We start from the raw sequence: 17,742 nt of genomic DNA, 5'->3' as shown, positions 1-17,742 counted from the left end.
TCAGCCAGCCGGGCTGTCCATCACTGCTAGTACCCCGTTTTGAATGTTCTAATGGAAAGCAACTCTCAAAGAGCATGAGAAATGTGTTATGGAAAGCATTGTATTTATCATCTATATTATCGGCACTATAAACATCTTGCCACTCTTGTTCCTTGACAAGTTTTGAAAAACTCTCTATTGCTGTTGGATTAACTTTCCTACGTAGTTTGTAATTAAATACGACATTGGTTTGAGTACAAAAACCTTTTGGTGTTAAAATTTGTGCATCATGGTCTGAAAGGCCATTCACCCTTTTACTAACAGAATGCCCATCTAGTAATGAAGAATGAATAAAAATATTGTCTATGACTGTGCTACTGTTCCCCTGCACCCTAGTTGGAAAAAACACAGTTTGCATCAGATCATATGAATTTAGGAGATCTACCAACATCCTTTTTCTTGCACAATCATGTACAAAATTAATATTGAAGTCACCACATATAACTACTTTCTGGTACTTCCTACAAAGTGAATCAAGAACCCTCTCTAGCTTAAGCAAAAATGCTCTGAAGTCGGAGTTAGGGGACCTATAAACAACAGCAATTAGAAGTTTAGTTTCACTAAATTCAACTGATGCTGCACAACTTTCAAATATCTGTTCAGTGCAATGTCATGATACGTCTATAGACTCAAATGAAATACTGTTTTTTACGTACAGAGCCACTCCCCCACCCTGCAAGGAACTCCTTGAGAAACAGCCAGCTAATCTGTAGCCTGGTAAAGGAAGTCTCTGAATTATCAAATTATTTAAATGGTGCTCTGATATACCAATAATTTCAGAGTTAACATCTATTAGCAGTTCACTAACTTTATCTCTAATACCTCTTATATTTTCCTTCTCTACTTGGAAACATTACATCCTCTGGAGGTGAGCCCTTAGAGGCACTTCCTTTAAGCGGGTATACCTATCAGCTGACTTCAGTCTAAAAAAGGTGCAGCTCTAACACCAACTACTACAGGAATTTTTCCATGAGTGATACCACTACCACCACCACCACCCACTACACTGTTACTTATAAGCTTAGCCAGCCTCCCCTTCCCATACCTATTGAGGTGCAGGCCACGCCTAGTGAAACCCCATATACTGATAGACCCAACTGGTACCACAGAGATGTGATCCATGCCCTCCACCATCAGTGCCCTCCCCAGCCCCACATTAACGCACCTAACAGCCGCATTAAGGTGAGGCCGATCATGACGCTGAAACAGTTGCACGAAATGCACATTAGTGCCACCAGTTTGAGTAGCTATCTTAACCAAGTCACCACTGACATCATATTCCCCGTCCCTATCGAGACTGTTCCCTGGTCCACCCACTATCACTACCTGATCCTCTTTCGTAAAATTCTTACATAACTCCCCTATGCTTTCAGTCACCTGAGCCAACCCTGCACTAGGCTTCACAATGCTGGTGACCTGGTACTCACTGCCCAACACTTCCTGCAACTGCTGGCCCACACCTCTACCATGGGAACTACCTAGCAGCAGAACCTTCTTTCTGCCAGACTTTGCAACTAACCTAGGCCTCCTAATTGCTGAGGACAGCTGCAAGTTACCTACATCTATGGCTACACGAGGCTCCTCTCCACTCAACTCTGACAGTTGGTCGTATCTATTGCATGTATGCAAAGTAAAACTGTCTGAATACCTCCTCTTCCTAGCTACCTTCTTGCCAACTGCCAGATCCCATTCCCCACCACCCTTCACCCTCCTCAACCTATCTAGTTCCTCCTTTGCGCATTGTAACTGCACCTGAAGGGCACAGATCTTACGCTCCTGCTCCTCTATTAACTTGTTTCTACTACAGATTCTACATTCCCAGGAGAGGATCTCCCTAGAATGACCACTGGCTTCCCCACTGCATTCCCGCCAATGAAAATACTTTGAACAAATCCCACACCGTAATCCACTACTGACAAACCTACGACAGAGCCCACACTTTTCACTCATGGTAAATTTTACAGTTACTGAAAAAAAAACTATACGTCTATGTTAGCAAAGTTCAGTTACACCAGTAGAACTATTTAAGAACTAACAATAATGGTCTCAAAATTCTCTGCCCCCTAAGAAAGCAGCTACTTGTATTAATACTACTACAACACAGCCGATACCAATACCAGCAAAACTTCACAAAATTATTAGCTACAACCAAAAAATTAAAACGACCACTGTAACACTAAGCGAAGTTAAAACACTAAATGAAAATTTTACTGAAATATTTCACTAGAAAGAATAATAAATGTCAATTGAAAACTAAAGCACGAAATTTACTAAACGACTTCAACACACTGAAAACTCTATAAAACACAGTGAGCGAACGATTTCAAAAGTTTATTAAGTTGTTATTTCGCCACAAATGGCACACAACATCGCTGAAATCTATTAAATTTAATAACTGTATTACAGAGCACAAATAAGTTTGTCAGTACTTAGCTTATAACCGCTACAGCTGCAGTCATTTAATCATACAGTAAAGCTGCATGCCCTCGGGAAAAATTACGGCTGTAGTTTCCCCTTGCTTTCAGCCGTTCACAGTACCAGAACAGCAAGGCCGTTTTGGTTAGTGTTACAAGGCCAGATCAATCAATCATCCAGACTGTTGCCCCTGCAACTACTGAAAATGCTGCTGCCCCTCTTCAGGAACCACACGTTTGTCTTGACTCTCAACAGATACCCCTCCATTGTGGTTGCACCTACGGTATGGCTATCTGTATCGTTGACGCATGCAAGCCTCCCCACCAACGTCAAGGTCCATGGTTCATGGGGGGGGGGGGGGGTTATGATACAAGTATTGGTATAAAAAACAGTACCCGTGATCTCACTGAGCAATCAGCTAATGAAATATGTGTAAGTATCAATGGTTGGTTCACAGCAAATGGATTGTCACTGAATTTTGACAAGACCCAGTACATACAGTTTAGTACCTCACAAAGAATACTGACCCTATAAGTATAATGTATTCAAACAATGAAATTAAAGCTGTAGACAGTGTCAGATTTTTAGGGTTACAAATTGACCACAACCTAAATTGTAAAACCCACACTCTAGACTTAATGGAATGCCTTAGTTCAGCTACATTTGCAGTAGGCATGATAGCAGAAATAGGTCATTTAAAAATGAAGAAGTTAGTTTATTTGGCCTACTTCCATTCACTAATGAGTTATGGAATCATCTTTTGGGGAAACTCCTCTCACGAAGAGAACATTTTTAAAATTCAGAAATGAGTCATTAGAATTACATCTGGTGTCAGTCCTAGATTATCATGCAGAGATCTCTTTAAGAAACTTCGTATTCTAACTACTACTTCTCAGTACAAAGTGTAAAACATGATTATAACACCAGAACCAAAAACAATCTATATAAGGACTATAAAAGCTTAACATTAGTACAAAAAGGAGTCAAATACATGGGTACTCAGATATTCAATAACTTACCAGAGCATATCAAAAGTGCTGTAAGCAATGAAGATTGGTTTCAGAGTGAATTAAAGAAAGAAAAAAAAAAACTTTTACTCTTTCCACATCCCAGAGACTCCTCTCCAAGGGGTACATGGAAAATTCCTAGACAACAAAAAGGTAGTGATTATCACTTCTCAGAAGATGGAACAATGGATCTCAAGCATGAATGTCAAAACCACTGTAAACAAAGTAGGAAAGAGTACCAACAGTTGGTGATGTCTTACCTCAAAACAGTAGACAGTCTACAATGGGTCACATGGGAATTCAGAAAGATGCAGCAATTATTCCAGTTTTTTCTCTTAAAAATCTAAATCTTGACAAACTGAGAAACAGTTTTTGTAAAATTACCTGCACCTAGTGAGTACCTTCCAATGGAGCAGTAAAAAGTAAAGAAAATGTAGTTCTATCCTTTATAACTGTTAGTTCGTTAATGGAGGAGGAGAAAGCGATAGTTTTTGGCAGAAGAAACAAGTCACTCAGTACCCATAATGTTAGGCACTCAACTGACATGAGGATAAGAGGAGATGAGGATCAAAAGAAGAAACAGATTTTAATGCTGCAACTCTTCTACAGGACTTTAGTAGCAACAAACTATGGATAGTGTATGTATCCTAGCAACAAAATGTAATTGTCCCAACAATAAAAATTTAATATTTTCTAACAAGAAGCATATGGCATCTTTCTGCATCAGAAGTCTTTTCTGCTGAACATCACAGAAAATGACTAAATCAGATTTGGAAACTACCCTACTGTTTCCCAGACAGTGCCATTATAAACAGACATCTAATTCTTAGTGTAACATTAGCTACACAAAGAAATAACATTTTTCTAAAATTGTACAGCTAACCAGTGATTATGCCTGACATGTTGCTGCCCAAAACATTTTTAGGGCATGGCATTGTGTCACTGTGCTATGCTAACCAAGCAACATAACACTTACCTCTGACTGCGTCCTGCAAGCAGCTTCAAGACGTCAGCAAACAGAGGTGGGATTGTTTATCAGAAACTAAAGTGTCCAAAACTGTAGCTAGAATTTTGAGCTGATAGGAATTCAGCTGGAAACCTAGAGGAGATTCTGCAGGTGCCTCTAGAGAACAACTAGGTTTAATATAAGAAGATGTAATTCAACAGATTACAATTATCTGTGGGTTCACTTGGTCAGTTGATGACTAAGTGAAGAACGTATTGAAGGGTGAATACCAGCACACTTGTTACACATTTAGTCAGTCCATGTTTGAGACTATGTTAAGAATAGAACTAACTGCTACCTAGATTCACTAGATGCAAAGACAAGACTTAGATGGGCAACACAGCTATGGGCTTACCTAGGCAAACTCATAGGCTCCGTATCCTCTCATATGATGACTTTGCATCATGACTACTATCCCTTAACTTCTTAATTGTTATCTCCTGACTTTCATAGTCTCCACTGATTCTTCTGTAATAACTCCTTACATCATGATTCTTAACTCAAAACTCTGAACTGCAACTAACTCTTAGATTAATACCCTTCTTGATGCCAGTCATGCCTTGTCCATTAAATCCATGGCACATCAGGAGATGTTCATGGAACATCTTGTGGTATTCAGAACATTCCTCAGAAAGTTCCATGCTTATATCACATATCGCCTTTGCCAAGTGCAGCCACTTCTGCCTTTGCCAACATTATCTTATTTCATGAGTCTGTTAAACGCAGTTCTGTCAGTAACATTATTTGAAGTACTGCTCAACAGGAGTTTACTCTGGAGAACACAGTAAATATCCACAGCTCTTACCCTGGTTCCTTAACTCTTAACTACTATGTGTGGTCTCTTATACTGCTAGTTTTTTGTCTTCTGATATTTCACACACTGCTGTGAAGCAAAGTAGACTCTTCTGTGTACCTTCCTATTGGATGGCAAGCTACATTTACTGTAAATCTGGTATAGTTGCTGCAATTTATTTCTCATTTTTGGACTTGTAGATGTCTCACAGATGTACCATAGCGTTTGTGTGTCGTGTTTTTGTTGAAAGTTATCATTTCTCCATGGTAAGAAACATTTTCTGTGTGAGATGGATGTGCGTGTTCAAGAATGCCTCAGTGGATTCTCTGATGAAAACTTTGATGACCATAATAATTACTCTGATTTCAAGTATTTAGTTACCACAATACTAATTCGGAGAAGGAAACTGAAAGTGAAGAAGATGTGATAGGTGGTCATGATGGAGAAGCATACTTCTTTGGTAAGAACAGAAAGATGTTTTCAATAGAGAAAACAGAAGCCACTAACTAACACAAGAACAAGGCAGCTCAACATTTTCTTGCAGCTGCTTGGAGTAAAAAAGATTTCGAAAAGTCTCAGAGAAAACTTGCTGTTTTGGAGACATCAGCATCAAATACAGAAATACTGTTTTGAAAAATGAAAAACCCCAACCTTTTGTTGTCCTTGATTGAAGTGGAAAACAAGATATCCGTGTCAACAATGAGGTGTTCTAATTTGGCTGAAGAATTTTAGGAGGTTCTGCGTGAAATGCGTGCAGATTAAAAGCAATCAGAATTCGATTCAGGGCCTCAGAAGAATACATAAGGTAATTACTTTCTTCTTGATTTTTAAAATAAAATTTGGATAAAATTTCTTCTTTGGCAGAATTATGGGGTGGAATAATCACTCTAAGGCTGGAATGATGAGTTGTAAACTCAAAGCTGATTCCAAATCCAATTTGTCGTTACTGAAATGTGCTTTTCCACACAGTTATATGGTGAATCTGTAGTACCATCACCCTGATGATAATCTGTGAGTGAGTAGTGTTATTTTAGTAATACATGAAATAAAAATAAGCTGCAAATTTTGCGTTTTTTAGTTTTTAAAGTGTTTTAAATTCTGCATTATTTAAAAAATTCAAATTCCCATAAAGTCTGTTTCCAAGAAGTGCAATGAACAACAGGAAGTCATGAAAATATATATTCACCAAAACAGTGGTTTCATACATAAAAAATGAAAAGGCAGTCGGAGAGATCCCTCTGTAGTAATTGTGTTCCTGTCAACATTCATAGTAGCTAAGGATTAAAGGGATGTTATCCCTGAGTACACAGGAGACAGTTCATTGCCAGTGACTCTGAATTGCACTTTCACAAACTTGACTTGTGTACTAATGCTTGTCATCATGAATTTTAGAAATGCAAATATTTTGCATATATGTGGCAATGAATATTTCTGTTCTTATGTATAATGACTCATTTGAAACCATAAATGACTTAATTTTTGTCAGTGCTGGTATTGGAAATAATAATTCCATGTGGCTCAATGAGCTGGTGTAAGTCTTTAAATTTGACCCAATTTCAATTGCTTGTGTGTCATTAACCTATTCTAGTTGTAAAACTGGGGAAAGTGAGCCTACTGTTTAACAAAGAATCCAAACCACATTTCGTTTCTGGTGAATCTTCTCATGATTGAGAGTTGAATGCTACGTTAAAGACAGACTGGGGGGGGGGGGGAATTCCTAATTCCAACCAAGTCCATCCCGTGCTCTTTTGATTTCTAGGCATGCAGTTTCCTGCATAAAAAACGAGAAAGTGCTGGTATGTTGTTAGACACAATAAAAAAACACACAAACACAGACACAAATATTCAAGCTTTCGCAACCCAAAGTTACTTCATCAGGGAAGAGGGATGGAGAGGGAAAGACGAAAGGATGTGGGTTTTAAGGGAGAGGGTAAGGAGTCATTCCAATCCCGGGAGCGGAACGACTTACCTTAAAGGGGAAAAAGGACAGGTACACACACACACACACACACACGCACACACACACACACACACACACACATCAGGTGGATGGATATGTGTGCGTGTGCGCGAGTGTATACCTGTCCTTTATTCCCCTAAGGTAAGTCTTTCCGCTCCCAGGATTGGAATGACTCCTTACCCTCTCCCTTAAAACCCACATCCTTTCGTCTTTCCCTCTCCGTCCCTCTTTCTTGAAAACCTTCGGTTGCAAAAGCTTGAATATTTGAGTGTGTGTTTGTGTGTTTTTTATTGTGTCTATCAACATGCCAGCTCTTTCTCATTTGGTAAGTTACAGCATCTATGTTTTTTATATATATTTTTCCCACATGGAATGTTTCCCTCTATTTTATATATACAGGGTGTTACAAAAAGGTACGGCCAAACTTTCAGGAAACATTCCTCACACACAAAGAAAGAAAATATGTTATGTGTACATGTGTCCGGAAACGCTTACTTTCCAAGTTAGAGCTCATTTTATTACTTCTCTTCAAATCACATTAATCATGGAATGGAAACACACAGCAACAGAATGTACCAGCGTGACTTCAAAAACTTTGTTACAGGAAATGTTCAAAATGTCCTCCGTTAGCGAGGATACATGCATCCACCCTCCGTCGCATGGAATCCCTGATGCAGCCCTGGAGAATGGCGTATTGTATCACAGCCATCCACAATACAAGCACGAAGAGTCTCTACATTTGGTACCGGGGTTGCGTAGACAAGAGCTTTCAAATGCCCCCATAAATGAAAGTCAAGAAGGTTGAGGTCAGGAGAGCATGGAGGCCATGGAATTGGTCCGCCTCTACCAATCCATCGGTCACTGAATGTGTTGTTGAGAAGCGTAGGAACACTTCGACTGAAATGTGCAGGAGCTCCATCGTGCATGAACCACATGTTGTGTTATACCTGTAAAGGCACATGTTCTAGCAGCACAGGTAGAGTGTCCTGTATGAAATCACGATAACGTGCTCCATTGAGCGTAGGTGGAAGAACATGGGGCCCAATCAAGACATCACCAACAATGCCTGCCCAAACGTTCACAGAAAATCTGTGTTGATGACGTGATTGCACAATTGCGTGCGGATTCTCATCAGCCCACACATGCTGATTGTGAAAATGTACAATTTGATCATGTTGGAATGAAGCCTCATCCGTAAAGAGAACATTTACACTGAAATGAGGATTGACACATTGTTGGATGAACCATTCGCAGAAGTGTACCCGTGGAGGCCAATCAGCTGCTGATAGTGCCTGCACACGCTGTACATGGTACGGAAACAACTGGTTCTACCGTAGCACTCTCCATACAGTGACATGGTCAACGTTACCTTGTACAGCAGCAACTTCTCTGATGCTGACATTAGGGTTATCGTCAACTGCACGAAGAATTGCCTCGTCCATTGCAGGTGTCCTCATCGTTCTAGGTCTTCCCCAGTCGCGAGTCATAGGCTGGAATGTTCCGTGCTCCCTAAGATGCCGATCAATTGCGACGAACATCTTCTTGTCGGGACACCTTCGTTCTGGAAATCTGTCTCAATACAAACATACCGCACCACGGCTATTGCCCTGTGCTAATCCATACATCAAATGGGCATCTGCCAACTCCACATTTGTAAACATTGCACTGACTGCAAAACCACGTTCATGATGAACACTAACCTGTTGATGTTACGTACTGATGTGCTTGATGCTAGTACTGTAGAGCAATGAGTCGCATGTCAACACAAGCACTGAAGTCAACATTACCTTCCTTCAATTGAGCCAACTGGTGGTGAATCGAAGAAGTACAGTACATACTGATGAAACTAAAATGAGCTCTAACATGGAAATTAAGCGTTTTCGGACACATGTCCACATAACATCTTTTCTTTATTTGTGTGTGAGGGGGGGGGGGGTGTACGTTGAACCACACTTAACAAATATTATAGCTGTTGAACCCATAATATCCTGCCATCAACAAATTCCTGTAGCACCCACCATGTGAGAGTTACAGTATATGATGTGTAAGGTATGTTTCTTGGGGGACAAGGAAGAGGAGGAGGAGGGGGGGGGGTGAGAGGGGGAGACATAGGATATGTGACAGACATATATGTGCAGCTGTAGGTATATTTATGCTTGTAGATATGATCTGTAATTCACATATTCATACTCCCATATATTGACATTTCAGGACAACTGAAGAAAAATGTAATAATGTCTCTGTTCAAAGCAAGGGAACTGTGGTCAACACAATGTGGTGCTGATGAAACATTTGATCAGACAAGTATTACAATTGCCATTATTGAAGGAGCATCAGAGAATATAATTGTTGGCAGTCACAATGGTTTTCTCTACATATTCCAGCCTTCCACAGCAAAATCAGAAGATGGAAAATTCATTGGATACAAACCTTGCGATCTCCTCATTGAAACACATCTTGCACATCCAATTCTGCAAGTGTGTGTAGGAAAACTTGTTTCGTAAGTATTTGTCTTTTAATTTACAGTATGTTATTTCAAAACAATAAAATGGTAACTTACTCTGCAGGCTGTGACCAATTTGTAGTTATTGTTGTTTTTCTCAAAATGTTTAATATGGTACTTTCTCGAGCACAATTTTTGAACTGGAAAAGTTCAGGACATTAATTTAGAGTACTTTAAGACTTTATTTTGTCAAGTTCTTTGACACTGATGTTACAGAATGCAGTGTTTTGATCTGATATGATTTTTGTTGATCTCAGTACTAAAGGGTGTCCCAATCAAACCTCCCTGATTTCAAAGACCCAGGAAAAAAAAGCACAGTAGGTATGACAATGAAAAATGTACCACATTGTAGAGCATCTCAAAGGTTTATGTATTTATTTATCATCAATACACCTCTACATGTGAACCAATTTTAGCATGAAGAATATTGAGTGTATATTCAATTTCTTGACAAGTTATTTGTAACATTTCCTCTGTTATTGTTGCAATCACATTATTGATACAATGTCAGAACGTAGGAATATTGTCCACTTTGGTCATGTGCATGCGGTCCTTCACGAATCCCCACATGAAGAAATCAAGTGGCATAGTGTTGGGTGAACATGGTGGCCAGGTCCTCTGCATCTGATCCAATGATTGGGAAATTTCCTATCCAGGAACTTGCAAACAGCCATTGACAAGTGCGGCAGAGTTCCATCTTGTTGAAAAATGATGTTGGGTTGCAAGTCTTGTATCTGAGGGCACACAAAATGCTCCAACAGGTCCAGATACGCTGACTCATTCACTGTTTGTTCCACAAAGAAGAACTGATCAACAATCCTGTTGTGAATTAGCCCACACCAGACATTTAGTTTAGGGCTATCACGAACATGTGCAGATTTTTCGAACCCCAAATCTGAACATTATGCCTATTAACCCTCCCTGATAGATGAAATGGTGCCTCATCTGAGAATAAACATCTTTCCAGGAAGTTGGCATCCATATCAATACGCTGCAGCTTATCCGCATCAAATTGTTGTCGGTTTGGTTTGTTGTTTGGCGTCAGATGTTGTGGAATTTGCAATTTGTAAGCACACACATGACGATGCTGGTGAAGTACACAATGCAATGTTGATCAAGGTACATCAAGTTCCCTAGATGCTTGACAAATTGACTAACATGGGCTTCTGAGAGTCGTTTGTCTGATGTCCTCCACTGTCTCTTCTGAAACTCCATAACATGCACCACCAGAATGTTTCAGAACACCTCCTGTTGCCAGAAACTTCCTATACTATTACTTAATTGTTTTCACATTAGGTGGATCACATTCATACAGATGACAATAATATCTTTGCACAGTAATCGGCAATTTTGTTTCTGCATACCAGACTACTGCTTGCACGCACTGTTGTGGAGTCGCCATTTTCACTTCAGGTGACCATGCTGCACTTTGGCTACGATTCTTGGCACTTCTGACTTGGGAATGTAAATTCTTTTAGATGCTCTACAATGTGGTGCATTTTTCATTGTCATATCTACAGTGGTTTTTCTCTCCTGGGTCCTTTAAATCAGGGAGGTTTGAGTGGGACACCCTGTACTGTCATGTGTTGTTACACATAAATAAGAGACAAGTCACAATTATGACTTGTATAAATATTATAATTAACTCAAAATATTGGAAACAACAGTTACATCTGTAGAGTGAAATAAATCAGTGAAAACCTTGTGGTGTATAAGAAATATAGTTTAGCACCTGCTACTTCACTTGCGTAGACTGTATGGCCTGCAGAGATTCTGTTTTTTTAATCAAATTTTTATGTTGGTCACAAATTGCAGTTCCTTCTAAGCTTTCCACAGTAATTAAGGCCATATAAGCATGGTCTTTTCTGAATGTACTTTTGATCAAAAAGCAATTCCGGTTGCTGGAGTCCAAAGTTTTTGTTATTCATGCCTTCTGCATTCGTGTCAGATATTTTCATAGGAACTTTCATCCCATAACAAATAAATTCTTTATATCCAACCAAGAAGTGAAACACCAATATTTTTTTAATGGAACAAAATATTTTCTTAAATTTTTTTATCCATTGTTGCACTTCATTAGGGGTTGAATTTCCAAAAGCACTGAAACATATATATTTTTTATTCTAATTGAGAAGTCAAAGACCAATCATCATAGATGTAGCCTTAAAAATCCTTAAGGAGTTCTTAAGTAATTACTTACTTTCAAAACAACTTTCACCCTCAGTTTACCCCCTTAGTCCTTGAATTTCCAAAAATGCTCAAACATATACTTTTTATTTTCTGATTGAGATGCCAAATACCAGTTTTCATAGTTCTAGCTCCAAAATTTGCTTCATAGTGACATACTTTCAAAAAGGCTTCCATCCTGTATTTCACCTCCTTAGGAGTGAAATTTTGGACAATCCTTTCTTAAACAATGCCTACAGTATAAGATCCCTCTCCAAACTTCAAATTTCTATGCTTGAACAGTTTGGGCTGGGTGATGGCGACTCAATGAATCAATCTGATTCTGTTTCTGCCCCTTAGGGGTTGAATTTCCAAAAACAGTGAAATATGTTTTCATCTCTAACCAAGAAGCTAAACACCAATTTTCATAGACACAGCTTCAAAAATGCTTTCACAATGAAATATTTCCATAAAAACTTTCATCCCCTATCGGCCCCATAGGAGCTCCACTTCCAAAAACACTGAAACACATTTTTTTTAATTTGTAACCTAGAAGTCAAATATAATTATTTATTGATGTAACTTTAAAAACACTTTAATAGTTTTTTAATAATGATATATTCTCAAAAAAAGCTTTCACCAACTCTTTCACTCCCACAGGGCTAAATTTCCAAAAATGCTAAAACTTGTATTTCTTTATTTCTGACTGAGAACCCATATACCAGTTTTGGTAGGTGTAGCTTCAAAATTGCCTTAAAAGTGATATTATTAAAAAAAAAACCTTCATCCCCTATTTCACCCTCTTAGGGTTGGAATTTCAAAAAATCCCTTCTTACAGTCAGGACATTGCCTTTTATATACAGAGATCTTTGGCATGGCTATTTTAGATTGGCATTCATAAATTCTGTTTAGCAACAATTCTTTTGGAGTTACATTTTTGGTTTCGCCTTGAATCCTTCTTTATTTGTCATTAAACTTTCAGGTGGCTTGTTGTACAGTGGAACCCACATCTTCCTTATGCTGCTTTGACCTTTACACAGCCACTGACATCATTGAAATGAAGGGTCTGATAATGGTGGATGTCTTTATTTTTTAATAAAAATATGTAAATTTTCATGAATAAAACACAGTGTTTTGTGACACACTGTTTGGTGAATGCGAATATAAAGCATGTGGGCAGGATGTTGAGCTGCATAAATAGATATTTAGTGGTGGAAGAGAGAAGAACTTGTCTTATTATCTTAACCATTCTTGTATGCATTATAAATCTCTCCCTGTGTGAGATGCCCCAAAAGTATTACAATAGATGAATACTGACTATACTAGTGGACAAAGTATGCATATTTCAGTGTTTTGTTGTCACAGGCTGCACTTAGGATGGTAATGCATAGCACAAACTGCTTAGTCTATTTATTAACTATTTTTATTTATATCCTGCTGTAGAGTGTCATCTATTTACAATTTGAGGATTTTAATAGTTACCTCTTGGTTTATAGACACATTTTCACCATCTAAAGTTGTCTGTCCTTGATGAATTTATATGTGGTTGGCCGAAATTTACATACATAATTTTGTCTTTATTTAGCAACAGTTTGTTTGTGTTTAATCAATTTACCAACATGTAGTTTGTATTTGAAATCAAGTTATGGAGCGCATTAGCACAGTGATTTGGATGCACTATTTGATGTCATCAGCAAACATTACTGGTAGATCTTTCTGAATGCTTTAGACAAATCATTGATAAATGTAACAAACATAAGTGGACGAAGTGTGGAGCCATTAGGAATGCCTGACCATATGACTTGTTCCTTGCTCCAATGTATGCTTCCAGCAGTTTTTGAGATGTGCTCTGTGAGATTGGAGCAAAACCAATCATTGGATTTTCCACTTATTCTGTACTGTAGCAGTGTCTCCAGAAGTAATTCATGACTGGCCATACTGAAAGCTTTTATGAGATCGAGGAATACTCCTGTTGTATGCTTCTGTCATTGAGTTCACTGTAAACTTTATTTCGAAATGAATATAGGATTCCATTTATTGATCTTCCATTTCAAATGCCTAATTGATGAATGGTCAATAAACAGTTGGTTTCTAGGAACTTAATAACACAGTCATATACTGATTTTTTAAGAACCTTGGATATGCTTGATAAGATTAGTATGGCTCTGTAGTCATTAACATCACTACCTTCATCCTTTTAAAAGAGAGGAACCTCTTTTGCTGCCTTGAAATTTATATTTGACAGGATATGGGAGACATGATGTCACATTTATTTGAGAGAAGATAACTGATATGCTATCAATACTGCAAGAGGTTGATCTCTGCTGTATTTCACCTGATGTGACTAGATCAAGAAACAATATTTTGTGGAATAACTCTAGGTCTGGAAAGAGAAAGGGAACCAAGCAAGTAGCTAAATTTTGTGGTGTTAAATTATAAGTATTTAAATTTTTCTTAATATGATTAGCTACCACTTTAAATGAAGTAGAACATCAAATGCCTTTTTTATTATTTAGTTACAGACTAGTTTTAAGCGTGTTATTAATGCATTTCTTGTTTATATAATGTCTGTTCCTAATTGTATGTATTCCTGTATTGTAATAGTGACACAGTCTGTTGAGTAATGGCAAGTGAGTGATTAAGATGTGATAATAAATTCTAATAAATCATGAGATAGCATTTTTTTCAGCTGCTTGAACACCATTTCATAACGAATCAGTTTTACCTCAGCACTAATGCAAATAAACAGACCACACTAAAGAGGTTTGATGTATCCTAACTTCTTAGGAGATTATATTAATTATTAGGGAAAGTAATTACTAGGTATGAATTTTTTGACACTCAAGAAAAGAAAAAAGTAATAATTTTTCAGCACAGACTTCTTGGTAACCTCATGCAGTATGCTGATATCCTTGCCTTGCTGCCACATTTTATAATTTCCCTTTAGAATGCACATCCTTCATCTTTTTGCTCCTTCTAAGTAAATGAAATGGCTTTTAAATTATATAATTGATTGATTGATTGATTGATTTTTATTGCCCAAAAAAAAAACATTTACAGGGATGTAAAGCTTGTATAAGCAATGTCAATAAATGTACAAACAACAATGACAATAAATACACAAATAATTAATCTATGTTAGAAATTATGCTCACAGAAATCTTCTATTGTATAAAACCAATTCTGAATTAATAAAGTTCTTACAAATATCTTAAATTTTTTCAGCTCCAGACTCTTAACTGACTCTGGTAGTTTATTAAATAGCTTTACAGATGTGTGTTTGAAGCTGTTTACAGTTTTGGTATATGAGCAGTAGTCTTTTCTTACATCATTACGGTGTCGCGTGTTATAACTATGTACATCAGAATTCAGATAAAAACTAGACAAGTTCTTTTTAATGTACAAGAGACATTGAAATATGTATATACATGGCAAGGTCATAATACTAAGTTTAATAAATAATTCTCTACAGTGAGTTCTAGGTGGTACTTTACATATCAGCCTGACAGCTTTTTTCTGGGCTGTAAATAAGCATTTTTGGTAGCAATTATTTCTCCACAAGATTGTCCCATACGTCAAATGAGAGTGAATATAACTATAACAGACAGAAAGCAAAATTTTCTCATCTACTGTTGCTTGTAATTTTCTGAGCATAAATATTGCTTTAGAAATTTTTGGTGTTAAATAATTCACATGTGCCTGCCAGCTTAAATTATTTTGCAAAACAATGCCAAGAAACTTGACAGGAACTGTCTCTAAGGTGATTCTATTGTTATAAGAAATGTTTAATTCCTGTGTTTTATTTATGTTCATAGACAGGCTATTGGCATTGCACCAGTCAGAAAGTATATCTACCTTGAGTGAGGTAGAGTGACTTATGTTATTGTTTGTAGGCACTGTAACACTTAAACTGATATCATCTGCATATAAGTAACAGTTTGTAGTATCATCTATTACATTGCTAGGTAGGTCATTCATATATAATATGAACAAGAGAGGGGCCCAAGATTAACCCTTGAGGAACACCATGGTTAATGGGTAAGAAACTAGAATATTGGTAATTGAAGTAACTTTCTTCTTAACTTTGTATTCTGTGTCTGTTACTACAGGGGTTCACAGAATCTGCAGATAGGTATTTTGCATCCTCAGAGTGTTGCTGTCTATAGTCTCATAACAAGACATGGTGCTGCAGAGCATGGTATGTATTTTTCATTGGTCAGTTAATGACATCTTATATTGAGTATTTGGGTAATATTAAATAAAGGAAGCAGTAAAAGTAACCACTCCGTATATGCAACACGATGGGGTCCAGAAGCTTAGCAACATTTTCACAATTGTTCATTTTTCTGTCGACCACTCAACACCTGAACAATACACTATTTGGTTACATATGCATTCTATTATCTTTTATAGTTGTCATACTTTTTGTGTGGCATCGGATGTTAGTATTCTTTTGCAATCTACTCACACCATTACAATGAATATTTTTGTTGCAGCATTTTATATTAAAGTAAAAACTGTTCAGAAAATAACAGCTAAGGGAGACATTCTTTTACATGTCTAGTTTTGGCTTTTTTCCAGGCGATCAAAGAAGTTTGGCATTGGCATATGAACACCAGCTACGGCGATCAGCATTTAATATGGTCATTGGTCCATTTGGTGGTGCAAGAGGCCGTGATTTTATTTGTGTACAGTCTCTTGATGGAGCATTATGCTTTTTTGAACAAGAAACTTTATCTTTCATACAGTTTCTACCGAATTTCTTATTGCCAGGGCCAGTCGTATATTTAGTACAATTAGACGCATTTGTTACAGTCTCTTCACATCTTCATATTGAATGTTACAGGTATGTTATTAATTCAACTTTAATCTTGAAGTATCATTTATTTGAGTTGGTGTCTCTCTCTCTCTCTCTCTCTCTCTCTCTCTCTCTCTCTCTCTCTCTCCCCTTAAGCTCTGTTGATGTTACAATTATGTTTCTCATATGTCTGTGAAATTATTTCATTGTGGTATTATAGCTCCAACTCTGGACATGGCATTTTCCACAGCTTCCCCAACTTTGGTGGAATTAAATCTATCCCATTCTTTTATGCTGTTCTTGTTGCCTTCCTCGCTGACTCATATATAAAATGAGAACATAACTTAAGAAGTGGCCATAATATCATTAAACCATGAGTCCCCACCACCACCAAAGCAAATCAGGAGATACAACTATATAAACAAACAGTGTTTCCTTTTCTCTTACTTAGTTACCGGCAACTTGCTGAAAGAAGTAGAATCAAAGACCAAGATGTCCAAGAAGGGAGAAAATTGGTTGCAGAGTGGTCTTACAATCTCGGAGAAGCAGTTATTGATATTGAAATAGTTTCGTGGACCTCTCATGATGACATAGTGGTGCTGGGTGAAAGGAACTTCTTCTGTGTACAGCAAAATGGTGTATTAAAGTTTATGAAGAGATTAGAGTACAGACCATCCTGCTTTTATCCATATATAGCTGGTAAGTAAGAAGTATTTTTGCGTTGCTGAAGCACTTGATCATTGTGTTCAATGGCGTTATTAAAATTCTGAATTAGTTTGTCAATACTTCACCTTCTCAAAATATCATAGCGTTTTTGCAGCACCATGTGTCACAATACCCTTGAACATCAGCAAAATTTATCTTGCCGATGAATTTTTAACAGTATTTTCATATTAATTTCTTTTTCCATGACTATAAACTGCATACTGTAGAAGAGAAATACTGCTTTTATACCCCAATATACTTGATGCTAACTGAGAAGTGTAATTTTGAACTTCATGGGGACTGTGGTATAAATTTTGAACCACTCTTCATCTAGAAACTGAGGAAGTGAC

The 17,742-nt window shown here is 37.5% G+C and overlaps 1 protein-coding gene across 5 annotated transcripts in view; it reads left to right on the top strand.

Moving 5' to 3' along the window:
* The window catches only part of LOC126260340 (protein PTHB1), a 126,466-nt gene that overhangs the window by 26,531 nt on the left and 82,193 nt on the right, over positions 1-17,742 (top strand). For 4 of the 5 annotated variants that reach the window (XM_049957668.1, XM_049957675.1, XM_049957681.1 and 1 more), the window contains exons 3-6: positions 9,432-9,720; positions 15,999-16,087; positions 16,471-16,735; positions 17,139-17,386. In XM_049957668.1, coding sequence (XP_049813625.1) covers positions 9,432-9,720; positions 15,999-16,087; positions 16,471-16,735; positions 17,139-17,386 — 891 coding nt within the window. Of the gene's footprint in view, positions 1-5,918; positions 6,066-9,431; positions 9,721-15,998; positions 16,088-16,470; positions 16,736-17,138; positions 17,387-17,742 lie in introns of those variants that run through there. The other variant, XM_049957697.1, reaches the window with a different exon arrangement.

The sequence above is a fragment of the Schistocerca nitens genome, chromosome 1 (assembly GCF_023898315.1).
Source record: "Schistocerca nitens isolate TAMUIC-IGC-003100 chromosome 1, iqSchNite1.1, whole genome shotgun sequence".
NCBI classification, from domain to species: Eukaryota; Metazoa; Arthropoda; class Insecta; order Orthoptera; family Acrididae; genus Schistocerca; species Schistocerca nitens.
This window is presented reverse-complemented; position numbering and strand designations above follow the sequence as displayed.